We start from the raw sequence: 25276 nt of genomic DNA, 5'->3' as shown, positions 1-25276 counted from the left end.
GAGGCAGGGTGGGGTGAGCCTAGCCGCTGCCCTGAGCTTGGAGACAGGAAGGGGTTCAGAGCAAAACAAGAAAAGACCAAGTTCCCCTTTTGGTGGTTTCCGGGCCTGGTACCTGCGGTGGGGGAGGAGGCTGGGTGGGGCGATGGCTTCCTGTCCCCCAACCTCCAGTTTGGGCCTCCCTGCTCCCCAGACCCAGCTTCTCACCTGGGAATGACCCCCTTCCCCCAGACTGTTTCTCCTCACAGTCACACATGCTGCTCACTGGGAGCCTCCTGGAGACTCACAGGATGGACCAGGGGGTTTGGAGCCCCCAGTGAGAAGGGCCAGGCCATAAGGCCTGGCAAATGGGTAAAACTGGGGAGGTGGAGTAGAGGCCCTGGCGAGGGTGCCCTCCCAGCAGGCGGCATAGCCCTTATGCTCCCCAGGCCCCCATCTTGGTGCTTAGGGAGCCAGAGGCAGTCCCCTCGTCTCTGCTTACCCTCCACCTAGCTGGACCTCAAAGAAGTCAGCACCAGCCTCTCCCTTCCTGTGTACAGTTCCAGTGGGGGTGGAGATGGCTCTTAGGGCACCTGCTTAAGTGGAGGCGAGACGCAGAGGAGTGGGGAGGAGGAGAAACGGAACTGGAGCCATCCGCCTGAGCCATCTGCCCCTTTCTGGTGCCTAGAGACCTACTGGGGAAGCCATTCTGCCACTGAAGATGTGCCTCCTGGGCAGGCCCACGCACCGCTTCCCTCTGCGTGTCCAGCCCTGTGCCAGGAGGCAAGGGAGGCCAGCCCTGCCCCTGCCTATAGGAAGCTCCCCATGTGGGTATGAGGGATGTGAGGTCCAACACTGAGACTGAGAGAAACCCCCTCCACACTGTCTGCACTGAAGCCCTGGAGTGTGAACCTTCAAAGAGAAAGGCTGTGTCTGTCAGCCAGTCATTTGACAAATCACACTAGGTGCTGCCTCACACCAGGCCCTGCTGTGGAGGCCCAGGGCACTGAAGGGAGGCCTGAGGGGGTATGGTGAAGGTGGGCCTTGCAGGTTAGCTGGGAGTGAGGAGGGGTGGGGACGGCAAGAGGCGGGTGAGGGGAGCAGGATGTCAGTTACAGAAGAGAGTGAGGGGCAGGGAGCCCTGGACTATGATGCTGGAGACATCAGCTGAGACGTTAAGCAGCAAGCTGAGGGGTGGTCTGGGGGAGACTGGGAACACCATAAGGTCAGAGTCGACCTGAAGGGAGAAAAGCTCTCAACCCCAGTGCCCCCCCCTCCAGGATGAGCCGGCAGGTGGTTCGCTCCAGCAAGTTCCGCCACGTGTTTGGACAGCCGGCCAAGGCCGACCAGTGCTATGAGGATGTGCGTGTCTCACAGACAACCTGGGACAGTGGCTTCTGCGCTGTCAACCCCAAGTTCGTGGCCCTGATCTGCGAGGCCAGTGGGGGAGGGGCCTTCCTGGTGCTGCCCCTGGGCAAGGTGAGCCTCTGGAGCCCTGGGAGCAGCATTCCTCCACCTAAGGTGGCCTCTGGCCATCCAATGTCCCCCTCAGGGTCATGATTAGGTTACTGTCAGCAAGCCTTCCTAGGCCACAGTGTTGGCATCTGTAAAACTGAGCTGGGCCAGATGAGCCTTAAGCTTTCTCCAGCTCTTATATGGAAGCTGAAGCTCAGAGGGGAGATGACATGAGAATGATCACACAGCGAGTGAGTCCTGAGACCCAGGGTCTCCCCAAGCCTCAGCTAGGGCTTTCTCCTTTCAGGAGCACAGAGAAGGCAGGGCTGGGGTCTGGGCAGGCCCAGCAGTACTCTTAGGGTTGGGAGGAACTCCGGGTCTCGGCCTGTCCAAGCCTTTGGGAACCCAGCAAGCTCTGGCCCCCAGCCCATAGATAGGGATGATGTAAGAGGCCCTTGCCCCTGCCCCAGCCCTGCCTTCCTTCTGATCCTGTCCTCCTGCTGTCTGTTGACCCCCACTCCTAGCACAGTCCTGTGCTCTTGGGGGGTGAGACAGGAAGGGGAGATCAGCCCTAAGTTGTTACCTTAAAAGGGCCGATGGAAGCAAAAAGAAGAGGAAGTGGTTGTCAGGGTGAGAGCTAGGCCCTCTCTTCACTCAGGAAGCTCTCTGCAGCAGCTGTCCCCGGAAGTGGCCATTTCCAAACCTCTGCTCCTACCTAGGGGCCAGTTATGCCAGACTTCCCCGATCTCTCTCCATTTGGAAGGACCTGTGCCCACAGCTCCACCATTCACACAAAATTCCCTGGGGAATCCTAATCTCAACACAACTGACCTCCCACCCCAACCTGTCCCAGGCCTAGGGCTTTGGCCTGTTTGCCATGGAAGCCTCACTCAGGGAAGCCGCGGTGGGGGTGCAGGCCCTGAGGGCACGAATGAGAAACTGAGATAGAGATGGCAGGAACTTGGACAGGGTCTGACAGTACGGCAGAACCAGGACCCAGCACGGCCCTCGTGCCCAATCCTGCACCCCCAATCTGTGCTTCCTGTGGCCAGCCCTCCTGAGTTTCCCTGAAAGCTCTGGCATGAGGCATACAGAGGACCAAATCTTCCCACCCTGGACCTGCTCTGCCTCCCAGGGATCCTGCATCCTTCCTCTCTGTGTCTCTCTGAAGGGGCATGGAGTGGGGGATGGGTTGAGTTTGGAAGGCAAAAGCACCTCCCTCAGAGGCCCTTCTGTGCCCTCTAGACTGGACGTGTGGACAAGAATGTGCCAATGGTCTGTGGCCACACAGCTCCCGTGCTGGACATTGCCTGGTGTCCGCACAATGACAATGTCATTGCCAGTGGCTCCGAGGATTGCACAGTCATGGTAAGTGAGTGGTGGTGGGGACACAGGGGCAAGGAGGGGACTCCAGGACAGGATCAGACATTTGGAGCTCCCATGATTCACTCACCCCTTCTCTGCAGGTGTGGGAGATCCCAGACGGGGGCCTGACACTGCCCCTGAGGGAGCCCGTTGTCACCCTGGAGGGCCACACCAAGCGCGTGGGCATCGTGGCCTGGCACCCCACAGCCCAGAATGTGCTGCTCAGTGCAGGTGCCTGGGGGGAGAAGAGGGGCGGGCTGGTCACCTGACAGCGAGCAGGGAGGCTGAGGGCCTCTGACACTGGGGGCATCACCCAGGTTGTGACAACGTGATCCTGGTATGGGACGTGGGCACTGGGGCTGCCGTGCTGACGCTGGGCGCAGATGTGCACCCAGACACAATCTACAGCGTGGACTGGAGCCGAGATGGTGCCCTCATCTGCACCTCCTGCCGTGACAAGCACGTGCGCATCATTGAGCCTCGCAAAGGCACTGTTGTAGCTGTGAGTTGCTATGCACTGTGACCTTTGACCCCGGGACCTTCACCCCTCCTACCCACCACCAACTTGGCCCCTAGATGCTGCCCTCTCTTGCCTCTGGCTGGGGTCTGGCCCTTACGATGTGTGGGTGTATGCCTAACCGACCACCTCCCTTTCCTTCCAGGAGAAGGACCGTCCCCACGAGGGGACCCGGCCCGTGCGTGCCGTGTTTGTGTCAGATGGAAAGATCCTGACCACGGGCTTCAGCCGCATGAGTGAGCGGCAGGTGGCGCTGTGGGACATGGTGAGTGAGGGCATGGAGCAGAAAATCAAAAAGCGAGGCTTAGTCTCTGCCCTGTCACCTGCTTGGCTGCGTGCCCATGGGCGTGTTTATCCACGGTAAGATGGGGGTTTCCACTGGTTGGTCTGTGAGGGTCCCCTCAACCCTGGGTCACTTCCCAGTGAAGAGCACCACCCCAGGGCCTGACATGGCCCCAGTTCATTGTCACCTCCCACCCGTCTCTACAGAAGCACCTGGAGGAGCCGCTGTCCCTACAGGAGCTGGACACGAGCAGTGGCGTCCTGCTGCCCTTCTTTGACCCTGACACCAACATTGTCTACCTCTGTGGCAAGGTGGCTCAGTTGCACAGGGGCTCAGGGGAGGGAGGTGGACACAGGGACTCGGCTAGAGGCCTCTGTTGGTGTTGATCCTCCCTTACATTCGCCATCTGCAGGGTGACAGCTCTATCCGGTACTTTGAGATCACTTCCGAGGCCCCATTCCTGCACTATCTCTCTATGTTCAGTTCCAAGGAGTCCCAGCGTGGCATGGGCTACATGCCCAAACGTGGCCTGGAGGTGAACAAGTGTGAGATTGCCAGGTGACTGACCTCTGACCCTGATCTGAACATGCTCCTTGGCCAGCACTGACCTATGCTGACCCTTCAGTCCCAGCCCAACTATGCTGTGGGCAGTGCTCACCTTCCTGTTTCCACAGATTCTACAAGCTGCATGAGCGGAGGTGTGAGCCCATTGCCATGACAGTGCCTAGAAAGGTGATGCTCCCATGTCCCTCCCTGGGGTACAGGCCAGTCACTGAGTTTGCAGAGTTGCAGGGTGGTGGTGTGGCCTAAATACTCTCTTAACCAGCCCTGACTTCGCCCACAGTCGGACCTGTTCCAGGAGGACCTGTACCCGCCCACGGCAGGGCCTGATGCTGCCCTCACAGCAGAAGAGTGGCTGGGGGGTCGCGATGCTGGGCCCCTCCTTATATCCCTCAAGGATGGCTATGTGCCCCCAAAGAGCCGGGAGCTGAGGGTCAACCGGGGCCTGGACACGGGGCGTAGGAGGACAACACCAGAGGCCAGTGGTACTCCCAGCTCGGTGAGAGGTGGATGGGAGCCTGGGCATCGGGATGGGAAGATGGGGTAGGGCAGGGGCTGCTGCTGACGTGGTCGTTGGCCCAGTGGAAGAAGGCTGGTGTTTGAGGCAGCCCAAACTCACAGTGGGGCTGGGAGTGGGTGATCCTGAGGCCTCAGAAAACAGGTTTCAGGTTTATAGGCCTGCAGCAATTTGGGCAGCAGCTGGCTGAGACATAAAGGCCCAAGCCCTAGGGCTCTTGGGAGGGGTCTTAATGGATGCCAGGGTAAGAGGAGCCCAAGATGGAGGCAGGCCTAACGCAGCGCTGGATTCCCCAGGATGCCATATCCCGGCTGGAGGAGGAGATGAAGAAGCTCCAAGCCATGGTGCAAGAGCTACAGAAGCGCTTGGATAGGCTGGAGGAGACAGTCCAGGCCAAGTAAAGCACTCCAGGGCCTTTGGCTGGGGCCTGCCACATTGCCTCCCTCTGTTCCATTCACATTCCCACTCGTCAGGCCACAGTGGCAGATAAATAACAATAAAATGGCTTTATTTTCTGGTATCTCTCATACTCTGATGACTGGTCGCCTGAATGCTGGGTCTGCTGAACTGACCTGCCACGAGCTTCCTCCTCTGTAGCCTTGATGAGACTGACCCATAGCAGGAGCTGAGGATGCCTCTGAATGCCATAGACCATAGAACAGGTCTTGGTGGGTGAGAGCCACCCCATACTGAAATGGGTTGAGGGGCTGCCGTTTTCCAGCTGGCAGGTCTGAGCTACTCAAGGCCCTAGCCTGGGGCCTCAATAATTTCCATGTTTACTTCAAATCTGCCTTTTCTAGTGAACCACATCAGGTTGCATGCAATTGTACTGACACTGTTGTTTGTGGGAAAACAATGGGCATTTATGTGACATCTTTCAAACTGTAGGCCCCAGAGATCAAAATAAGGGGTCCCTAGGTAAGGAGAAAACTTAGAACCATAGTAACGGCCCAATCCTAGCTTACAGGTGAGGAAACTGAGGCACAGAATAGGCAAGGTGCTCGCTGAAGGGCAGATTCTAAGTCATGTTCTCAGTCTCCCCTTCTAGTTTAGAGCCTTCTCTGCACAGTGCTGCTGCTCTTGAGCCCTTACTGTGGGTTCCACCCCAAGCTGGCCTCTGAGAGAGAGGAACCTGAATAGATCTGTTAGGCCCTATCAAGTGGGGACTTGGATGTGAGTTTCTGATGTCCAACTTAGCGAGTTACCCCCTGAGCTGGGACACAGGACTATTAGAGATGGGTGTCATGGCCACATGACTTGGTTCATACCGCACAGGGACCACAGAAAGGACTAAATGTCCCATTTGCTGCCCCTCCTCCTTCTTCAGCATACCAGAGAAAACCACCTGGGCAGAGAGCTGTGAGGCAGCTGTAAGAATATCCCTGTCTGCCCAATTGGGTCTCACCCTCTATGTAACCCATGTGACCCTGGACAAGTCACTTCTTTCCAGGCCTCAGTTGCCCATCTATAATATGGGTAGGGATACCATCACAGCTCTGTGAATGCAGTGGGTGCATCTAATCAAGGGTGTGGTAAAGAGAATCAGAAAATCTAGAGCCTGGGCCTGTCAGAGGTGAGGTTCCTCCTCTGAACCTTTCCTGTACAATGGGGATGGCCCTCTGGGGTCCTTTTGAGTAGACTCAGTCACTAGCTCTCTTCCTGGCCCAGGAGAATTGAATATTCAGGAAAGGATCCCTGGAACCCAGAAAGGTTAACTTGTCATCACACCATGACTTCCAGCTTGACCAGTCCATTCTCCCTCTGACAGAAGCAAGAGAGGGAGACGGGATGGATGGGTGGACGTAATTTAGGGGCTGAGACTGGCCTTGAAAACACAGGGGAACAGGATGGGTGGGACAGTTGAAAATTGCAATTTCGTACTCCCCAAAGACCCTGGTTCCAGCTGGGCCTCAGGAACCTCATCTGTGCAAGGCCTTACCAATCGGGGCACCTGTGTTTAAGCCGATACTAGAGGCATCACCAGTCCCAATTTTGCAGCTCAGGTCAGCCTTGTTTTCCTGCTCTATCCCCATCCTCTGGCCACACCTCCACTCCTGAAAACTAGTCTCCCCGGTTGCATCTGTGGCTACATCAAACCCAGGGCTAAAAGGGCACTGGACCTTCTCCAGTGGGCCAAAAAATATCAGCATGCCAGCTGTTGGGGAACCTCTGCTGGGGTACCATGTATCTGAAGCTGTGAAGGGCTGGGGAACCTGCGGGGGAAGTATGGAATCCTCTATCACGCTTCTGACATCAGGGTGATGTTGGAGAGAGGGAAAGGCTTGTTGAATTGGCCTGAAACCCTGAGCACTTTCTCATCTGTGCATCTTGAAGGCCGGCAGAAGGCAGGAACCCCCAGCAATAGTCAATAAATACGTGGTTTGGTTGGGTAGTGGCAGTACCTCTAGGGAGTCCACCAAGAATGAGAGAAAAGGCCCATGAGGCCCACCCTGAAAGAGGCTTTAAGGATTGAACTTTCACTTTATAAGTGGGGACACAGGCTTATGTGTGGAAATGAACTTGCCCAAGGTAAAACAATGGAGAGTGGTGCAGCAGGGAGAAGCCAGGCCCTAGACAGGCTCGGCGCCCCTTCCGCCCTCCCACAAGCAACACACCAACCAAGAAGCTGGCCCTCATTCATAATTTAATGACTGTACAGGTCCCGGTTCCTTATTTCTGCCGCTCATGGGCCCACTGTTCTGGGGTCAGGGTTTTCTGCTCAAAGGCATGGATGTGCGGGAGCTCTTCTGCTAAGCATGTGTTCACCAGCCTAGGAGAGAGATGGGGTTTGGAAAGGGCAGGCCAAGGCCTGAGTCACAGTCCCCGAAGCTAGGGTAACCCAGGAGACCGGAGGTGTCTCGCAGGTTGTAGTCCCCAGGATCTGGGAACAAGAGAGGCAGGGGGCCCAAGTCTCAATACTTGAAGCGGGGCGGAAAAGTGGGGATCCTTGTGGTCGTGGTCGACGGTGCTGGGGCACATTGGCGGGGGTGAGAAAGTTAGGTTGAGGGGGGTGGCCGGGGTTGTAGTCCCGGGGCTGGGACCGCGCTGAGCAAGGTGCTCCCGGGCCTCACCGGTGTCTCTGAAGCAGCGGCTTCCCCTCGAACTTGGTCGACACCACTAGGACTCGGAAACTGGACGCACAACGGTTAGGAGTTGTATCCTCCACTTCCTATGGGGCAGAATAGTGTGGATGGTGCCAAACCTCCCCCCAAGAGCCCTCATCTCGCTGGGTGTATCCAGGCCCCTCAACTCACCACGTGCTCTGCCTCCAGGTCCCGCTGCAGCTTCTCCCGGAGGTACTCGGCGCTGAGTTCCATGGCTGCAGCCCAGCGGGGGCGGCAGTCCAGCGGGGGCTGAACCCCAGGCTCGGACCCTGGTCACACAGCCTCCACTCTTACTGGAGCCACTTCCGCTGAGGACCCTACTTCCGCCCTTACTAATGCGTCCGTAAACTCAGCACTTCCGCCCCCACGCAAATCCAGCTTTCCAACCGTCCTGGGTTTCCGCGCTTATCCAGTCAGCCAATCAGAGTCTGCATAAGGGACGGAATTGGCCCGAGCCGACGCTAATTGGTCCCCGCCGCCTGCACAGCAGCCTGGGTTTTGTGGGCCGGGTTGGACACCCTAGTTCCAGCAAGGAGAGGGTGTATGAACCCGCGTTGCTGTAGCCTCTAGATTATCGGAATTGCCCCCAAGCGCTTTTTCCTGGACAAGCATCTTGTGGTTCTGGCAACCCAGCCCTCCCCGAGGTCAGAGGCTACAGCAATTAAACCGCAAATCCCGATGGGCCCCGCGGTGGGTTGGGCGAGGCCCGGGCGCTTCTTCGGCGTCTACCTGCTCTATTGCCTGAACCCTCGGAACCGGGGCCGCGTCTACGTGGGGTTCACCGTCAACCCTACTCGTCGGGTGCAGCAGCACAATGGGGGCCGCAAAAAAGGTGGCGCTTGGCGGACCAGCGGGCGGGGTCCCTGGTAAGAGGGGGCAGGTCACAGTAGAGAGGAGGGCTTCAAGGAGGAGGCGGGGCCCGGCGGGGGATCAGCCAGTGTCTGGTTGGGTAACAGTGGGCGGGGCCAGTATGGGGGCCGAAGAACAGGCCTCGAGTAGCTAGTGACGTGGGCGGGCCTATCCCAAGGGAGGAGCCTGACGGGGAGGCGGAGCCCTGACGTTTTAGTCTTGGTCCAGCGACCGGGGGTTGGTGAACAAGGCTGAGATGGAAGATAGCTTGGAAGCGAGAGGAACTGAGGAGTGCAGTTAGGTCCCTGTGACTGGAGGCGGAGCGCGAGATTGGCAGGTGCAAGGGAGTGGATCTCTATGAAGGGGGCAGGGTCTCGTGGACCAGGCTAGAGGCCGGCTGTGAGGACTCCACTCTTGGGCAAGACTGGAGGCGAACAGTGATGAGGGGATTCGTCTTGACACGGGGTGGGAAGAGATGGGAATCACAGGCCACACCCTCGCTCTCTTCCCCAGGGAGATGGTGCTCATCGTGCACGGCTTCCCTTCCGCGGTGGCCGCCCTTCGGGTGAGGAAGGAGACCGGGTAGGGGGATGGCGGGAAGATGGGCTGGGGCTTGGGGCTCTCCTCGGGCGGCCCCCTTCGCTGGGCGACCCTGAAGCCCTCACTCTTGCCCTTAGTTCGAGTGGGCCTGGCAGCATCCGCACGCCTCGCGCCGCTTGGCGCACGTGGCTCCGCGTTTGCGCCGCGAGGCAGCCTTCGCTTTCCACCTGCGAGTGCTGGCGCACATGCTGCGCGTGCCGCCTTGGGCGCGCCTCCCGCTCACTCTGCGCTGGCTGCACGCGGACTTTCGCTGTGAACTATGCCCGCCACCGCCGCCGCACGTCCCACTGGCCTTCGGGCCTCCGGCTCCCGGATCGTCAGCCTCCAGGTGCCACGCCAGTACCTTTGCCGACACCGAGCCCGACGCCGAGGCCTGCTGCTCCCTGTGCGCGAGCGCGCTCCAGGTGCGATGCTCCACCTGGTCTCCTGGTCTGGGCGGGTCTAGGGTTCACACGACTTAGGATCAAGCTGTTTATTGAGGGACCAGGCAGCCCACTGACACCCTCTGGCCGCTCAGCTTCCATCTGTAAAATGGGGATAATAGTGCTTGTGGCCATTCCTCCACACTAGTACGCTTCTGTTCAGGGCCTTTCGCTGGAATGTTCTTCCCTAGACCTTCGGTCTTGATAAAATATCACCTTTTTTCTGCGAGGTCTTCCTTGACTCTCTATCCAAAAATGCAGCTGTCTTGCATACTTCCCCTGCCTTATTTATTTTTTTTTTTTAAAGCCTTAACACTTATTATTTTTTGACATACTGTATAGTTGACACTTGAACATCATGGGAGTTAGGGGCGCCCACCCCCTGCAGTTGAAAATCCACCTATATAACTTGTTACTCCACTGAACTGCAGCCCTCCCCCCAAACTGCCTCAGGTGCTCTAGTCCTTTATAAAAAATGGTGTAGAATAATGCATACAGTAGGCCCTCTGCATCTGGGGATTCCAAGCCCTGGATCAAAAATACTATTTTCAATCTAGGGTTGGTTGAATCCATGGATACAAAACCTGAGGATATGGAGGGCTGACTATATTGGGAAAAAATTCACATGTAAGTGGACCCACGCATTACAAAACTCTTCAAGGGTCAACTATATTTTATTTATCTTATTATTAGTCTCTCCCACCCCCCACATGAAACTCCACAAGGGCAGTTCTTGTTCACTCCTGTAGAATAGGGTCTGGTACAGAGCAGGTGGCCAGTTTAATACATTAACTGAAATGAAGGGTCTGACTTCTGAACTCTCAGAAATGTAAGTAAATTACGCTTGCTTAATGACGGCATACGTCCTGAGAAATGCATCCTTAGGCTATTATATGGTGTGAACATTGCAGAGTGTACTTACACAAACCTAGATGGTGTAGCCATCTATACACCTAGACTATATGATATACCTTCATCAAAAATGTGGTTTGTTGTTGACTAAATGTTGTTATGTGGCGCATGAGTGTGCTTGCCATTCAGAGATTAAGCAACCTGCCTGAGGTCACTTAGCTTATGAGGAACTCTAGGTCTAGCTGCAGTGGCCATGCTGTTATATAATCACTGCTAATACTCAGAGAAAATACTTGCCTGTGGGCAAGTATTTTATACCCTCTGTGCCTCAGTTTCCTCATCTATAATATGCAAATAAGAGTAGACATGTTTCATAGGATTGTTTTACGTAAAGCCCTTGGAATGATGTCTAGCCCATAGGCATTCTTTATGAGTGTTAGCTATGTCATTACCCCCCACTTTCCCTGTTACATACCTGCCACCTCTGACAGGATGAAGAGGGCCCCTTGTGTTGCCCCCACCCTGGCTGCCCTCTAAGGGCCCACGTGATCTGCCTGGCAGAGGAGTTCTTGCAAGAGGAGCCAGGGCAGCTTCTGCCCCTAGAGGGCCAGTGCCCTGGGTGAGTGCTGTGCTCCCACCCCATCTTGGTTTACCTCTGGGAAGATGGTGCCCAGTTGTCCAAGTCCAGGCCCAGGGCAGCTGAGTCCTCATCTCAGCACCTAGCCTGGAGGAGGCTTGTGATCCTGACTCTGTATCTCCCACCAACTGCATCCCTTGGTAGCTGTAAGAACTCACTGCTCTGGGGAGACCTGATCTGGCTGTGCCAGATGGGCACCAAGGAAGAAGAGGAGGACTTGGAATCAGAAGAGGTGAGAGGTGGCTTTAGCCCCTACCCTACACTGTCCCCTGGGCTGCCTTTGACCACCCTTCTTGTCTCCACAGGAACACTGGACAGACATGCTGGAGACCTGATTTTCAGTATACGCAACCCTTCACCCACTTCTTTTCTTTGCCATCCCTGCAGGTCTGGGCAATTTTTACTTGAGTACAATAAAAAGTCTGAATTAAGGGTACCTTCTGGCATTTGCGCGCGTGCGTGTGTGTGTGTCTAGGAGGCAGAGGCCCTGCCAGTCACTTGGACCTGAGAAGAACAGAGGAGGGGAGAGGGTCTACTGCCCTGACCATGGACCAGCCTCTCTTCTGCCTGAAGGCCTCTCTGCCTCAGCTTTCCCCAGCCCTGCCTCTGAGGTCACAGTTCTGAGAGTTCACCTACCTCCAGTGCAACTTGACTTTGGTCTTTAATCCAAATAGAAAAGATAAAGGCCAAGGCCAGGAAAAGCAAAACGTCTTCTGGGGGTTGTTCTTACACTGTCCCTGAGTGAGGCCCCACAGGAACTGTGGAGCTGGGCTCATTTCTCGGGTTATTAGACTCCAGTGTCTTTGCTCTTTCCCATCCTGTGCAGCTTCCAAAAGAGTCTGCCCTGCCCCAAATCCCATCACGCTACCCACCCACATTGCTCTGGACTGGCCTTGTGGTCTGAGCCAGAAGTTCCTGGAATGCCTGGGCTGCGGGGACCTGTGGGCCACTGCTGACCGGAATCCTTGGTGTCTTCAGACTGGCCTGGAGCCAGCAGGAAGGCGAATGTCGCACCTTTCCCCTCCACTCCTCTGTGTCCTCTCTAGACTGGGTTCATTAGAAAAAGCTGTCTGTTGGCCTGCCCTGCAAGCCTGGAGTTTAGAGTATGGGTCATGAACCTGAATTATAGCTCAAAAACAAACTATGGGCCTTTTTGTCTAGTTTCAGTCATATATTTTCTACATACTAAACACATCTTGGATTTTCAGGTCAGTCTAAGTTTGATTCCGGGTTAGGTGTTAAGGATTGGGTAGCACAGAAGGGCCCTCCCACTTGAAACTCCACCCTTTCTTTCTTGGGGGATAGCCGTTAAAAGTGCAGTTCTATATTTCCCATACTGCATTCAGAGTAAGCCACAGCACGGAGCAGTCTCAAGGCCAACCCAGAGAGTTCAGGTGAGTGCTAGGATGGAGGCAGGCTAGGCCAGACCTTCCTCGCCCTACACTGTTACCCCCTATTCTATCGATTTGATCTCTCTGTTCCTGCCTCTAACAGACCTTGCCCTTTCCCCCATAGAAATCTCAGCTCAAACCTGTCCTGTATCCCTCTGTCTTCTGCTGAGTCATTAGTTTTGCTCATTCACGTACCTGACTCTGGCCCTGAAAACAAGCTCAGTTGGCTGTGTGGCTGGCAAGTGGAGTCACAGGCCCAGCTGGCTTTTGGGAGGATTCCAAATGCGAGGGGCCTAGGAAGCTTGCAGGGAGGACTGCGGGGAGCCCACCCAGAGCAGACCCAGAGCTGCTGCAGGCAGTAGTGAAAGAAAGAACACTAGCGGGCTCCAGAGAGGGAGTTTTCTCAAGTACACATTGGAATCTGGAGAGCTTCCAAAAAGCTCTCCTGGGATTCTGGGTCCCACCACTAGATAGTGATTTAATTGGTGTGGGGTATGGCCTGGGAACATATTTTAAAGCTCTGTAGGTAAGGTGCAGCCAGAGTCTCGACCCAGCTGCACAAGCATTAGGTCTGGCATGAATCCAGCCCCAAGACTCACTAGCTCTGTGTGGACAAGCTCCCCAACTTCCTTCAGCCTGTTTCCTTATTTTAAAGCAAGAATTCAACAGATGGCATTGTTGTGATGTTAAGTAGGCACTACTCTGGCCCCTGACACCACAGCATGGAGCCGATCCAGGACACCACCCGCCTGCCACTGGAGTATGTGAAGGGGGTCCCTATGATCAAGTACTTTGCAGAGGGATTGGGATCACTGCAGAGCTTGCAACTCAGGCCCGATGACCTGATCATTAGCACCTACCCCAAATCTGGTAGGTGATGAGGGCCACCCAAACCTCTCCTGGCCTGCAGTTCCCACCTTGGACCAGCAGGAGCATGCCCTCAGCCTTGCTCACCTCCCATTTCCCTCTCCAGGCACCACCTGGGTGAGCGAGATCCTGGATATGATCTACCAGGGCGGTGACCTGGAGAAGTGTTGCAGGGCCCCTATCCTAACGCGGGTACCTTACCTTGAGTTCAGAGTCCCAGGGCATCCCACAGGTATGTGCCAGAGTGCTGGGGGCAAGTGGAGCAGAGAGAGGTAGGACCTGGGCTCCAGCTCCCATGACTTAGGTGTTGAGGTTCTGAAAAATACACCAGTCCCACGGCTCATCAAGACACACTTGCCCCTGGCCCTGCTCCCCCAGACTCTGCTGGATCAGAAGATCAAGGTAAGTGGCAGAGGGAGCCAAGGAAGGAGATTGCTGGGGCCATCCCAGCTTTGGCTCTAACTTCTGGGAAGGTCTCCTTACTTCTTTGAGCCTGGTCTTATTTTAAAGAGGAAGAGGTCATTAACCTCATGCTCTGGTGGGGTCAGAGGGCCAGTGAAAGTGAGACTCCTCTGTGCAGAGTCTGGGTGCTCGCAGGCCCGTGGTGGAGGAGGCTGGTGAGAACTCTGCATGCCTTGTTTCAAATCTGGGTGTAGTGGCATTGAGGGGATTGGATTAGTATAAAATACAGTTCCTGGGACCTTGGCATCAGAGCAGGTTCACATCCCAGCTCAGTCACACACATACCATGGGAACTTGAGCAAGTCAGTCTCTAAGCCTGTTTCCTTCTTGGCCAAATCAAGAGAACCTCCTTTGCAGGGATGCTGTGAAGGGTGGATGCCTAGCACTTGGAAGAATGTCTGGTGCCTGGCGTGCTGTGTGATGATGGTGCCAAGGATGTGTGTGTGTGTGTGGGGGGGGGTGTCTTCTGCTTCTCTAGGTGGTCTATGTTGCCCGCAACGCAAAGGATGTGGCTGTCTCCTGTTACCATTTCTACCGCATGGCCAAGTTGAACCCTGACCCTGGCACCTGGGACAGCTTCCTGGAGAAGTTCATGGCTGGGGAAGGTAGACCTGGCTCTGGAGAAAGGGAAGTGCGTAGAGCTGAGGGGTAGCTAGCTAAAACTAATAACAACCTCCGTGTCTGTGCCCTTTTATCCTTTCCCTAGTGACCTATGGATCCTGGTACCAGCACGTGAAGGAGTGGTGGGAGCTGAGTCGCACCCACCCTGTTCTCTACCTTTTCTATGAGAACATTAAGGAGGTGAGACCTCCTGGCACCACTTCGCTCTGTCTTGCACATGGGGAGGCAGGAACTTTGCAGGGACTTGTCAAGGCTCTCTGAGCCTCCCTCCCCTATGACAGCCCCATACTAGTCCTCCTAGACCCTCCACCCCGCCTTCCCTGCCGCAAACACAGAGCTGTGGTGCCACCTCAGCAACAGCACTCTGTACAGTCTCATCTCTTAACATCCAAGTCAGCATCACGGGCAGTCATTGATCATCTATTTATTGCTAGTGGGGCCACAGTTATGATGGAGGACTCTCTCTGCTCTCACCCATAAAGGAAACAGACACAGCTTTTTAATAGATCACAGGGCAGAAGGCAATTAATTTTGCCCAGGGATAGAGTACCAGAGTCAAGGAGCAGGGTTGGATTGGACAAGAGGTTAGAGAGAGGCCTCCCTTTTTGTCTGCTCAATGAGCAATCCAAAGCTCCACTGAAGAGCCCCTCTGCTGCTCCAGAACCCCAAAAGGGAGATTCAGAAGATTCTGAAGTTTGTGGGATGCTCCCTGCCGGAGGAGACAGTGGATCTCATTGTGCAGCACACGTCGTTCGAAGAAATGAAGAAGAATACCATGACCAACTACAGCGACATACCCTTGAATCTCATGGACCAGAACATTTCCGCCTTTATGAGGAAAGGTGAGTGTCTAGCAGGATGGGCATATGGGGAGGTGACTATGGGAGCTGTAGCTAGAGCTGACCCTGAGCCACTTGGGGCCTCCCCTGCAACCAGGACCTCAGCCCCCTTCCTTCCCTCCCCACCTCCCTAGGAATCACGGGAGACTGGAAAACCCTCTTTACTGTGGCCCAGAATGAGCGCTTTGATGCTGACTATGCTGAGAAGATGGCAGGCAGCAACCTCAACTTCCGCTCAGAACTATGAGTGTTCACTGAAATCACTCCAAAGAGAGTGGTGTGAAACCAGCCTGATCACGGCCTCAGGAATAAAATATGATTTGTGTTGCATGGAGAACCTCTGTTGGAAGCAAAGAGCAAACCTGAGCTAAAAAGAGTAAATGCCTACCGGGACTAAATGAGGCCACCCCCCACTGCGGCCTCCCGTTCCCCCAACTTGCCCTATATGGGGAGTGGGAAGAAGAGTCTGGAAAAGTAAAACCCAGGAGACATGGGCAAAGGGGAAGAATATTTATTTGATGACACAATTGTTTGTTGTGCTCCCCCTTGAAGGTGCTGGGAGATTGAGTCTGCCAGCTTGCTTCATTTTTTCTTGGGTTCCTTACAAGCCACCACATACCTCTGGGCCACATTGAGGGGAGGAGAGTAACCATCTGCATAGGATGTGTCTTCGAACAGGACCGAATAGTCATCCTGGGGCTGCAGCAGATGGCAGACAAGAGGGGCTGGTCAGAAACCCCCAAGCAAGGACCCCCAAGCCTAGACTGATAGGAACCTCTGGTGTGTGGGCTCCAAGCCTTACCTGTCCTCATCTTCACTCAAGAAGTGTAAATGTTTGAACCCAGTCCCTTATACTAGAGAACTCTTCTCAGCAACAAAGGGCCAAGGGCGGGGGATGAAGGACAGGGAAAAGGGGACTTGCTGCCTACACAGGCGGGCTATAACTGAAGGGTCTGGTGCCTTTCAGGGACCCTATGTTAAGTGGATCAAGGACAACCCGGGGGGGCAGCACACAGGGGTCCTGGAGGAAGCGGGGAGAATAGGCTTTAAACTGCCATCGGTGATGGGTGATCAGGGTGCCAGCAATGTCACAAGCATGGAGGAAAAACAGCCTCGGGCAAGGAAAGGGCAGTGGTGCAAGGGCTGGGGGCTGGAAGATGGCCCCTGGGCACGGTGCTTTCCGTACTGGGGCTCATGCTTCCCATCTCAATGCAAAAATGAGGTCAGGCTAGAGGACAGACACAGCAGGTCCAAGCCACTCAGGTCTCACTAAGGCTCTGCAGGTCGGAAAGAAGAAGGTCGGCTGGCACTGCCTCGAGGACAGGGCTGGAGGGGAGTTACAGGGAAGACCAAGCAGAAGAGAGACGGCAGCTCACAGGACTCTCCCAGCTCACAGAGGCTGTGAGATGTGGACAAGAGGAGAAGGAAGTAGGAAGATGATCCCATGACCTTTCTGGTCAACCTGGTGCTGGAGTCATGGACGGTCACTCCCGTGGAGGCTGCCTTACCCTTTGTGGGGGCGTGTGGATCAGGGCACGGTAGAAGCAGGTGGTCTGGGGATACAGGGCTAGCACGAGCTGCTCCTTCTGGAATAAGGCTTCGGGGTCCGTCTCAGGGTTGGCTTTCCACTGGGGCAGGGGGATGATTCGCCGCCGGCTCAGGGTGTGTCTCCTGGAGGGGCACTTAGGTCAACCCATGGCCAGGTAGGGGGCTCCTTGCCAGCAGCGTGACTGTCCCCCAGGCTTCCCTTGTCCCTCCCTGGCCAGCACACTCACTCTTTGCCTTCTTCATCAATGTCATCTACCTCATACCTGCGGGCGAACAAAAGAACAGTGGATGCAGGGAGGTGCGCAGCACACGTCGGGGACCGAGGAGGAGGGTTGGGAAGTAGCCCAAATAGCCTGCTCTTTACATGCTGTCCCCGTCCCCAGAGGGCTGGGTGTCCACTCACTTGTTGGTGGCATGGCTGTAACTGACCACCTCAGCCAGGATCCACTGCTCATCCCCATCCACGGCCTTCACCCGGGCAGCCACTTTATCTCCAGGTTTGGCCACATAGTCCCCAGAGGCTGGAATGGCCCCGCAGAGTGGGGGGGGCCTGAGGGTAGAGTAGAGTGTTAGTCCCAGCCCCACACTTGCCAGCTCTCCCTCCCTGGGCCTGCCCTCACTTGTCACCAGGCTTCCCGATCCACAGGGGCAGGGTCATGGCTGACTGCTGCAGCAGAGTCATCAGCACCCCCCTCCGCATGGTCTTCCGAGGGGGCTCCGAGTCATTGTACAGGCCTGCAATCTTTGCCGCTGTGGGAAGAAAGTGAGCCCCTGAGGCACCAGGGACAGGGTGTCTGCCCCCGGCCCCCCCCAGCATGCCTGCATTGAGCTGTCAGAGGAGCTCAGCTCCACCTCCCAAGTTAGCACCAAGGGCCCATATGTGATCCCTGTCCCTTCCACTAGATGCCTGTGGAAAAAGAAACGACCAGGCTACACTAACGGTCTAGTGAGAGAGCAGTTTACTGCATACCCTTGGCGGGGGGTGGGGAGGGCGGAACGAGAAAGGGCAAGATGGGGAATTCTGAGGTGCTGGTCGTGTTGTTTCTTGATCTGGATGCTGGTGCTGGTTACATCCATTTGTTCAGTTAGCAAAAATTTTAATGAGCTGTATGTATACTTATGTGTACTTTTCCATTAATATGTTATAATTCAACGAAAAGTTAAAGAACTATCAAATGTGGAAAGAGCCCTCACTTCCTCTGGCATGGATCAATGCCCCCAGTCCACTTCAAACCCAGATGGCAGTGTGACTTTTTTTTATGGGCAAGGAGTCTGTCCACCTTGGGTTCACTGAAAGGGCGAAAGGTGAGAAAGCCAAGGCGGTCTGGAGAGTTCTGAAAGCAGCGCCCTATGTAAGCGCCATCTGAAAGGCTGGCTTCAAGATAGCCACAGTGTGGCTCTCGAAAAACAGCCAGGTTCATACCACAGCAAGAAATGGAGAGAGAGGGGTAGAAAGGAGGATGGTGACAGCCCCAGGGAGCAGAGGAGGGGGAGAAACCTGGTCTGCAGAGGGAGAACACAGAGATCCTGCCTCTGGAATGGAATGACTTCCACTCCCTTCCCAGTCCCAGGCTGCCCAGTGTGCTTTTCTGTCAGAAGTCCCTGGACCGATCACACCAGGCTGAGGTTCCAGGCTCCCCTGACAGAAGATGTGACTACTGCTCTCAGAAACCCTCGCTCCGCCTGGTCAAGGAACACAGAACTAACTTGTCTCTAACTCACCAATTCGCCTCTCTTCCAACAGCGATTTGATTTCTGCAATCTTATCTAGGGCTTTCCGGAGGATGCTGAGGGCGGGGAGAAGGTAAAGAGGAGATCTGGATTAAACACAAAGCACAGACTTCCTCTTCTGGTTATGGCAGGCTGGGTAGTAATTCAGACCAACCCTCCTGCCAAAAACTATAAACCCTATGTAGGTGGTTTTTAATCTTACAGGCAAAAAAAATCCTGACAAGACAACAGGAAACAGCAGGCTAAAAAGCCTCAGAGGATCCTAGAGAAGAAAGCAAAGCGGAGAGAACGGCCTTTGCCTGAGTGCATCTGACAAATCCCAAAGAAATGTCACTGACTGCGGGCAGCCTCTGGCCACCTCTTGAGATTCAGTAGATAGAAGAAACACTTGGGGTCTGCTCAAGGTGGGACATGTAAGAGGACGCTGGGGAGTTGCTGACTCAGCAGGACTGGGGATGAAGGGAACTCATCCCTGAAAGGCTGTAGCCCCAGGAACCTTTGAAATTAGTTTATGGGGGTTCCAGATCGGCTGGGGCAACCTGGCAGAAGCGAACACAAATCTTTGTCAGAAGAAGGCTTCTTCATCCCAGACCTTGAAGAATCATCCCCAAAGAATACTTCAACCGCAATAAGCAGGAGACGCCTTGTGCTTTTTTGGGCCATTCTCCAGGCTATTCCTCTAGTGCATCTTCGGTAAACACCCAAGTGGTTCTGAAGGCCTTCATTCAGTAGGAGACCATAGCACAATGCAGTGTCGTAGAAGGTGTCCCAGAGAATGTGACCTGTGGGGTTCATCAGGCAGAGGCCAGAAGACAGGGTAGGGAGCAGCCTTGGCAGAGGGAACTGGGCAAACCAAAGCAGGGAGGGGTGAACACCTTGCCCAATACACTCAGAGAACCACAGTTTAGCATGGCTGGTATAGGACAGGGAGGACTCACCCAGAGCCACCACAGGCTTGTGAGCACTGGGACAAGGGGCAATCAGGCATTGAGGAAAGCAGAGGAGTAAATACCAGGAGGCCAAAGGGAACTCTGAAAGTCTGATCATCGCTGCTGGGCCTGTCTGGAGGACATAGTTTTATGCAGCATTTCCTAAGGAGTATTCCGTGAGATAGTAATGCAGTGGTTCTCGCCGGGGTTGGACATCAGAATCCCTTGGGGAGTTTTACAGGACATTTACATAGTCTCAAAGTATCTCCCGTAAGATACTTAATAATTACATAATGGAAATTGGCAGTACCTTGTCACGGGAGAAACCTGGAAGAGATCACCTTAACGCGTCTTGTGCCTTCTAATATGATACACCGAGGACAACATCACTTCTGTGCTATTACTGCCAAAAGTATAAAATCTGAATCTAATTGCGAGGAAACATCTGACAAACCCACACTGAGGGACATTCTGTAAAATCACTGTCCTCTGATCTTCAAAGTGTCAAGGTCATGAAAGTAAAGACAGACTGAGAACTGTTCCAGACTGAAAGAGACTAAAGAAACACGAACTAAATGCAATGGTGATGATCTATGCTAGGAAAGTTTTCTTTTGCTACAATTAACATTAGTGGACAGAAATAAAATTTGGATAAGATCTGTAGATTGGCTGACAGTTTTATTTCAGTGTTAGCTTTCAGGTTTTTAGAAATGTACCATGGTTATATAAGAACATTCTTGTTTTTAGGAAATATTGACTGATGTATTTAGAGGTCAAAGGGTATCATGTTTGCAACAAACAGTTCAGAAAAAAAATATATAAAGACTGCTGAAGCAGATGTAGTAAAATATTCCATTTCTCTAAGTCTGAAATTATATAAAAATAGAAAGTTAAATCAATATCAGTGTCTGAGCTCCACCCCAATCAAATCAAAACCTCTGGGTACAGCCAGACTGAGAACCAGTGTGGAAACATATTCCACCACCAGGCAGGTTTCTGAAATACTGAATTAAATTAATGTTGCAGACCTTAGCAGAGCCTTTAATACTTTAAATTGCATTATGAGTCTCTAGGAGAAGAATGTAATATTCTCTTTCCTAAAGTTACTGCAGTTCCACTGCAGAGATTTGAGGAAACAATGTTGTGAGATCATTTTCTGTTTAAAAAGCAGTTTTCGGGACTGAAATTTCTCCATCTCAGAACCATAAAAGCTTCAGGTCATCTCCATCCCAGGCAAAGCATAGTTCCCTACATTCTGATAGTCGGCCAGCTAACCTGGCAGCAAACCAAAGGAATGGTGTCACCTCAAGAGGTCCGCTTCACCTATGACTGCTGAGGAAGGGCTTCTTTCTGGCTGACAGTCTGTTGGATGCAGCCGAGAGCCCTGAGCCCTAACCTCCTTCCCGGCAACCTCAGTACCTCCTGCTGACCATTAGTGAGGGACTGAAATAGTGTGGGCTACATACAAATTCCCAGTGTAATTATTTGATTAGGGTGACCTTTTAAAAAGACAAAAGATAAAAAATAATGTGCTTGAAGAGCTACACAGAAAGCAGCTAAGCCAGGGATGCTGTACAGGTGGGGCTGGCGGGAGCTGCCCTCTCCTCCGCCCACCTAGAGAAGGCTTCTCAGCACGCCTCAGCGCCGGCTGCGGTGGGGGAGGTACTGCAACAGGACAAACGTAAGAGATGTTAGCTTCTCAGGTACATGGCTCCTTTGTCCAGCTCTTAAGTGGTCTGTGCCAGGGGTGAGGAAGGAGCTGACACATCCTGTGATGTGCCAAGACTAGAGTGCTGCTTCTGGTCAGCAACATGGAAAAACATCCATGTCGCAGGTGCCCACCAGTAAGTGGTCTGCTGTCCAGGCCCCAGTGCCTGGCTCAGAAAGATGGTTCAGGCACTAAGACAGGCATTCATTCTCTCCTCCAGGCTCTTAGCCGGTGATTCATTCAGCCCTTGGAAAGCTAAACTGTACCTCTGCCTGAAATGGCTTAACCACTCCTTAAACTAACGTCCCTAGCTGGAACTCTGAGTGACCGAGGCTATTAAATTATACACCATCTGCGGCCAAAGTGTCACTGAGGACACCATTCTTTATTCTGTTCACTGTGCCCTTATACAGCTGAATCTTGAAAAATGCCTTTTGAACTAATGTTAGAAAATAACTTGTTCCCACCTGGGAATGGCTACCCATCCTCTACTGGAATATGGAAAGTGAGGCCTTTGATCTTGTTTCCCTGTGACTCCTGCTGCCAATGTGCCACTTCAAAGCCTTTTTAAGAAAGAGATGATTGTTAGATGAAGATGAAGATGAGGAGTTCCTTTCCATTTTCCGCAAAGCAGGAGGAAGAAGACCAGTGAGGAGGCAGCTGCAACGCACAGGGCAGTAAGAACAGCAACACTTCTCAGAACTGGGGCTAGTTCCTGAAGCGGGCTCTTGGCATCTCTTCTGTTTCCAGAGGGTCTTAATTCATCTACTTAGGAGGTGAGCTGACGCATGTCATAGCACCTGGATCAGTGCTATAGGAAAGCATGGTAACGTGTGTTCTCCTCCAGCCTCGGAGCTCCCTGCAGGCAAGGTTGGTGTCTTCATTACTTCACTTGATCTCCTACGCCCAGCACGAGTGAGGAGGCCTCACTCAGGGTTTAGCAAACGAATGGAAGCACGTTTGACAGTCTGCGAAAGTGAAATGGCAGCAGAATTGCAAGAAGCTGGGACTTGCAGTTATGGAACAAGCTTAACTCTAAGTAAATCGATGCCAGAGAAGAGCCCACACAATACTGGTTTCAGAAGCTGTCACCTCACTTTGTCAGCTGGGAAGGGACAGTTTGCCTTTTATTCTCAAATGAGCATGAGTTACTCTGACTTATGCAAGCCAAACTTAGGGAAAGGGTCCAACTATGGCCAGATGAGAGAAATCTGCAAATCAGGGAGAAGATATGGGTGGGGAGGGGTGGGCTGGAGAACTAAGAAGGCAACACGTCCGATCAAAATTCACTGTCTCCTTCCAAGTCAGCCCCACACTTTTGTTCTGCTCCCCAACCTGGCACAGGGAACCCCATCAAATCCCTTTGTCCAAGCTAAAAACCTTGGAATCTTCAAGTTCTCCACTCCCGACTGCTCCCCAATTTGATCAGAAACTGCCCTTAAGCTCACTCTTGCTTCTCCATCCCCACAGCCAATGTCTCGGCTCAGCTCCATCAGCATCTGCTGTCTCATCTCCTAACGAGCCTTCAGTCTCACTCAGGCTACTCTACACTTGGCAGCCAAGAGTTTCTCTCCTGCTTTTGGATCTTCATGGGCTCCCTCTGGCCTCCAGGATAAAGTCCAGGAACCAGAGGTCCTCCACATTCCTGCCCTTCCCTTCCCCAGTTTGCTGAAGTTCTTCAACAAACGCACATGCCCTGCAGGTCCCCCCTCATGACTTCTGCACCCTCTTTCCGCGCGGCCTTACTGCCTACCAATCCCTATCAAGCCTCTCCTCCTCCCTGAGGCCATCCCAGATCCCCAGGCACAGTGAACCCCACCTCTGTGGGCCCACCAACTATACTGTCCTGTAAATATTTTTTTAGGGTCTCTCTCCTTTTTGGACTGTCTTTGAAGGCAGGATCCTCACTATCCTTGTGTCTCTATATGGAGGCTGCCCAGCATCAGACGCAGGGTAAGCACCAGCATAGGTCTGCCACAGGCAAAGAAAATACGGGAACATGAACATAGGAAAGAGCCTGTGAAGAGCCAGATGGGAGGACAGGGAGAGCCCTGGAGCCATCAGTGATGCATACGGTGCCGACTCCAGCACACCGCTGTCACCCCCACATCACCCACACGTGCAAGGCCGTGTTACATAAACTGTAGGCTGTGACTTGTTAGTGAGTCATGAAATTAATTTCCTGGGTAACAATCAGCATTTAAAAAAATAAATAAAACAGACTATACATAGCGACAGTAAAAACTGTACTTCTTGTTCCGATTCTGCGATCATGTACATAGAAAATAAATGTGTGTGCCGTAGAAAGGCATCATTGCACCATTCTGGCAGCTACTAAAGAGTACAGACTTTGGGTTTACAATTGGGGGCTCCCATTAACTAGTTGTGTGACTTTTGGCAGATGATGTAACCCCCTGGAATATCAGTTTCCTCATCTGTTAGAAGGGGATAACCCCCATTTTAGGGCTGCTCTGAGTATTAAATATGTATATAAAGTCCTTGGAATAGTACCTGTCGTACAGTAAGCTTACAAAGAGTTTTTGTTGTTATTGATATTATTATTATTAGTCCAGAATAGAGAATGTATTTCCTAAAGGGTGTTATGGGCAAAGAGTTTGAAAAACACTGGTCTTAGGAACTTTATATGCATTATCTCATTTTATGTTGACAATTCTCTAGGTAGTTATTATCCCTCTTTTAATGATGGAGCAATTGAGTCTTAGCTGAAGTGACTATCCGAGGTCATGTACCTAGTAAATGGTGGCACTGGGATCTGACTCCTGCCCTTGCTACCATCTACAAAATAGGGACTAGGGAAGGACACAGAAATGAGTTCTAGGGAAGGTGGGCCCCGAGGGAGAGGCTGGGGAGTGGGAACTTCTCATCTGTGGCAGGAAAGGCAGGTGGGAGCTGTGGTCTGTAGGCCCCGGCAGCCCAGTGCCTGGGGGAGGAAGGGGAGGCGATGCAGGCCCGTGGCACGGTACTTACTTGCACTCGGCCTCTGCGTCTGCTTTGGCTGTTGTATAGAGTCCACGCAGCTTAGTCCGGTAATAGGGAGAGACTGCAGAGTAAGCACAGGAAGAAAGAGGTATGCATGAGGGGCAACTGGCAGTAATGTGGCGCTGCTTCCAGTACACCGGAATCAGACCCTGGGAGGCAGAGAGGCCATGGACTCTCACTCAGGCTACTCTACACTTGGCAGCCAAGGGTTTCTCTCCTGCTTTTATATCTTCATTGGCTCCCTATGGCCTCCAGGATAAAGTCCCCTACGTTCCTGCCCTCCCCTTCCCCAGCCATGTAAGACTAGTTCTTTTTCAACAAACGCACATGCACTGCAGGGCCTCCTCCGTGGCCTCTGCACACTCTGTCCCTCTCTGCCTGACTGCCTACCAATCCCTATCAGCTTTAGTACCTCAGAAGTACTTCCTGAGGCACTTGAACCCCACATACAACAAGTTCTCATTTTCATATGGTACAAATGCTATCACTACATCTAAGAGAAGACTTTCTTACCTTTGCCATAGCATGAAACATGCAGAAAATATTTCTCAGCACATGAGAAAACAGAAAACACTCTCAAAGCTACTCAGAGTTGGGACGCACAAGCCCAGTAGCCTATCTGTGGGCCTCGGGCACATGCAGGAACAACAGGAGGGAAGCTCTAGAACACACAAGCTAACTGGGCAGCTTGTGTGCTCTAAGGCATGTCCCTAGATGCAGCCTCAGTTTTACTGGGTTTCCAGTCCCCAGAGTTGGGTGGATTTTAAGCTTCCTCAGTGCTAGGCAGTCTGTTATGTCTCCTAGGTCACCTTAGGTCACCCAGCCGAAGGGAAAACTGTTTCTCTGGCCTAAGAAGCAGCTCATGTTGGACTATGCAGATATATGCAAAAGTCTCTTTTGAAAACAGCAGCAGCCATGTTCCCAGTCTTGGCCCACACCCCCTTCTCACCCGCTTTCTCTCCTGAGCCCAGCTACTCACTCTTGTTCTCTGTCTGCATCCGCTCGTGGGTCTTCTGGATGTTCACTAAGTTGTTTACTCCGC

At 53.3% G+C, this 25276-nt stretch overlaps 5 protein-coding genes across 9 annotated transcripts in view; 3 read left to right on the top strand and 2 right to left on the bottom strand.

Moving 5' to 3' along the window:
• Nucleotides 1–5194, top strand: part of CORO1A (coronin 1A) — a 5939-nt gene extending 745 nt beyond the window's left edge. The window contains exons 2-12 of one of the 3 annotated variants that reach the window (XM_006914082.2): nucleotides 665–803; nucleotides 1257–1455; nucleotides 2677–2799; nucleotides 2898–3027; nucleotides 3114–3298; nucleotides 3459–3578; nucleotides 3803–3907; nucleotides 4009–4154; nucleotides 4271–4328; nucleotides 4441–4656; nucleotides 4971–5194. In XM_006914082.2, the coding sequence (XP_006914144.1) occupies nucleotides 802–803; nucleotides 1257–1455; nucleotides 2677–2799; nucleotides 2898–3027; nucleotides 3114–3298; nucleotides 3459–3578; nucleotides 3803–3907; nucleotides 4009–4154; nucleotides 4271–4328; nucleotides 4441–4656; nucleotides 4971–5075 (1389 nt within the window). In that variant the 5' untranslated portion in view covers nucleotides 665–801 and the 3' untranslated portion in view covers nucleotides 5076–5194. The other 2 variants (XM_015591235.1, XM_006914083.3) reach the window with 2 other exon arrangements.
• Nucleotides 5195–7301: 2107 nt separating this feature from the next.
• On the bottom strand, nucleotides 7302–8623 carry BOLA2B (bolA family member 2B). Of its 2 annotated transcripts, XM_025048262.1 has the most exons (4): nucleotides 8508–8623; nucleotides 7929–8206; nucleotides 7746–7843; nucleotides 7302–7444 (listed from the first exon to the last, which is right to left on the bottom strand). In XM_025048262.1, the coding sequence occupies exons 2-4, from the start codon at nucleotides 7989–7991 to the stop codon at nucleotides 7345–7347; spliced, it is 261 nt and encodes an 86-aa protein (XP_024904030.1). In that variant the 5' UTR covers nucleotides 7992–8206; nucleotides 8508–8623; the 3' UTR covers nucleotides 7302–7344. The 2 variants fall into 2 exon arrangements, with proteins under 2 accessions (XP_024904030.1, XP_015446565.1); XM_015591079.2 differs by lacking the exon at nucleotides 8508–8623 and having other exon boundaries at nucleotides 7929–8421.
• SLX1A (SLX1 homolog A, structure-specific endonuclease subunit) lies at nucleotides 8427–11574 on the top strand. 2 transcript variants are annotated; one of them, XM_006914080.3, is made up of 6 exons: nucleotides 8427–8644; nucleotides 9141–9192; nucleotides 9305–9631; nucleotides 10993–11120; nucleotides 11283–11370; nucleotides 11444–11574. In XM_006914080.3, the coding sequence occupies exons 1-6, from the start codon at nucleotides 8457–8459 to the stop codon at nucleotides 11471–11473; spliced, it is 813 nt and encodes a 270-aa protein (XP_006914142.1). In that variant the 5' UTR covers nucleotides 8427–8456; the 3' UTR covers nucleotides 11474–11574. The 2 variants fall into 2 exon arrangements, with proteins under 2 accessions (XP_006914142.1, XP_024904029.1); XM_025048261.1 differs by lacking the exons at nucleotides 10993–11120; nucleotides 11283–11370; nucleotides 11444–11574 and adding an exon at nucleotides 10207–10984.
• A 135-nt stretch (nucleotides 11575–11709) lies between these two features.
• Nucleotides 11710–15655, top strand: LOC102889411 (sulfotransferase 1A1). The gene is made up of 8 exons (XM_006914078.3): nucleotides 11710–12532; nucleotides 13224–13399; nucleotides 13503–13628; nucleotides 13701–13798; nucleotides 14337–14463; nucleotides 14565–14659; nucleotides 15141–15321; nucleotides 15453–15655. Exons 2-8 carry the CDS (start codon nucleotides 13252–13254, stop codon nucleotides 15563–15565), a joined length of 888 nt encoding a protein of 295 aa, XP_006914140.1. The 5' UTR covers nucleotides 11710–12532; nucleotides 13224–13251; the 3' UTR covers nucleotides 15566–15655.
• Nucleotides 15656–15813: 158 nt separating this feature from the next.
• SGF29 (SAGA complex associated factor 29) overlaps nucleotides 15814–25276 on the bottom strand; it is a 28650-nt gene continuing 19187 nt past the window's right edge. Inside the window, exons 4-11 of the mRNA XM_025048418.1 lie at nucleotides 25214–25270; nucleotides 24223–24295; nucleotides 18589–18653; nucleotides 17487–17616; nucleotides 17270–17416; nucleotides 17094–17129; nucleotides 16827–16989; nucleotides 15814–16017 (exon numbers count right to left, since the gene is read on the bottom strand). Coding sequence (XP_024904186.1) covers nucleotides 15901–16017; nucleotides 16827–16989; nucleotides 17094–17129; nucleotides 17270–17416; nucleotides 17487–17616; nucleotides 18589–18653; nucleotides 24223–24295; nucleotides 25214–25270 — 788 coding nt within the window. The 3' untranslated portion in view covers nucleotides 15814–15900. The remainder of the gene's footprint in view (nucleotides 16018–16826; nucleotides 16990–17093; nucleotides 17130–17269; nucleotides 17417–17486; nucleotides 17617–18588; nucleotides 18654–24222; nucleotides 24296–25213; nucleotides 25271–25276) is intronic.

This window comes from Pteropus alecto, unplaced genomic scaffold (genome assembly GCF_000325575.1).
Source record: "Pteropus alecto unplaced genomic scaffold, ASM32557v1 scaffold44, whole genome shotgun sequence".
Lineage (NCBI taxonomy): Eukaryota > Metazoa > Chordata > Mammalia > Chiroptera > Pteropodidae > Pteropus > Pteropus alecto.
The sequence above is the reverse complement of the archived record's forward strand: the minus strand, read 5'-3'. Positions and strand labels throughout refer to the sequence as shown.

Bases quoted from the DNA above. Each gene is read 5' to 3' on its own strand.
- LOC102889411 (XM_006914078.3), top strand. From the start codon at position 13,252: ATGGAGCCGATCCAGGACACCACCCGCCTGCCACTGGAGTATGTGAAG. The intron at 14,464-14,564 runs GTAGACCTGGCT...TCCTTTCCCTAG, and splicing joins GAAGTTCATGGCTGGGGAAG to TGACCTATGGATCCTGGTAC. The intron at 15,322-15,452 runs GTGAGTGTCTAG...CCACCTCCCTAG, and splicing joins TTCCGCCTTTATGAGGAAAG to GAATCACGGGAGACTGGAAA.
- SLX1A (XM_006914080.3), top strand. From the start codon at position 8,457: ATGGGCCCCGCGGTGGGTTGGGCGAGGCCCGGGCGCTTCTTCGGCGTC. The intron at 11,121-11,282 runs GTGAGTGCTGTG...ATCCCTTGGTAG, and splicing joins CTAGAGGGCCAGTGCCCTGG to CTGTAAGAACTCACTGCTCT. The intron at 11,371-11,443 runs GTGAGAGGTGGC...TTGTCTCCACAG, and splicing joins AGGACTTGGAATCAGAAGAG to GAACACTGGACAGACATGCT.
- BOLA2B (XM_025048262.1), bottom strand. From the start codon at position 7,991: ATGGAACTCAGCGCCGAGTACCTCCGGGAGAAGCTGCAGCGGGACCTG. The intron at 7,844-7,928 runs GTGAGTTGAGGG...TCTGCCCCATAG, and splicing joins ACCTGGAGGCAGAGCACGTG to GAAGTGGAGGATACAACTCC. The intron at 7,445-7,745 runs GTGAGGCCCGGG...TCTCTCTCCTAG, and splicing joins CCGCTGCTTCAGAGACACCG to GCTGGTGAACACATGCTTAG.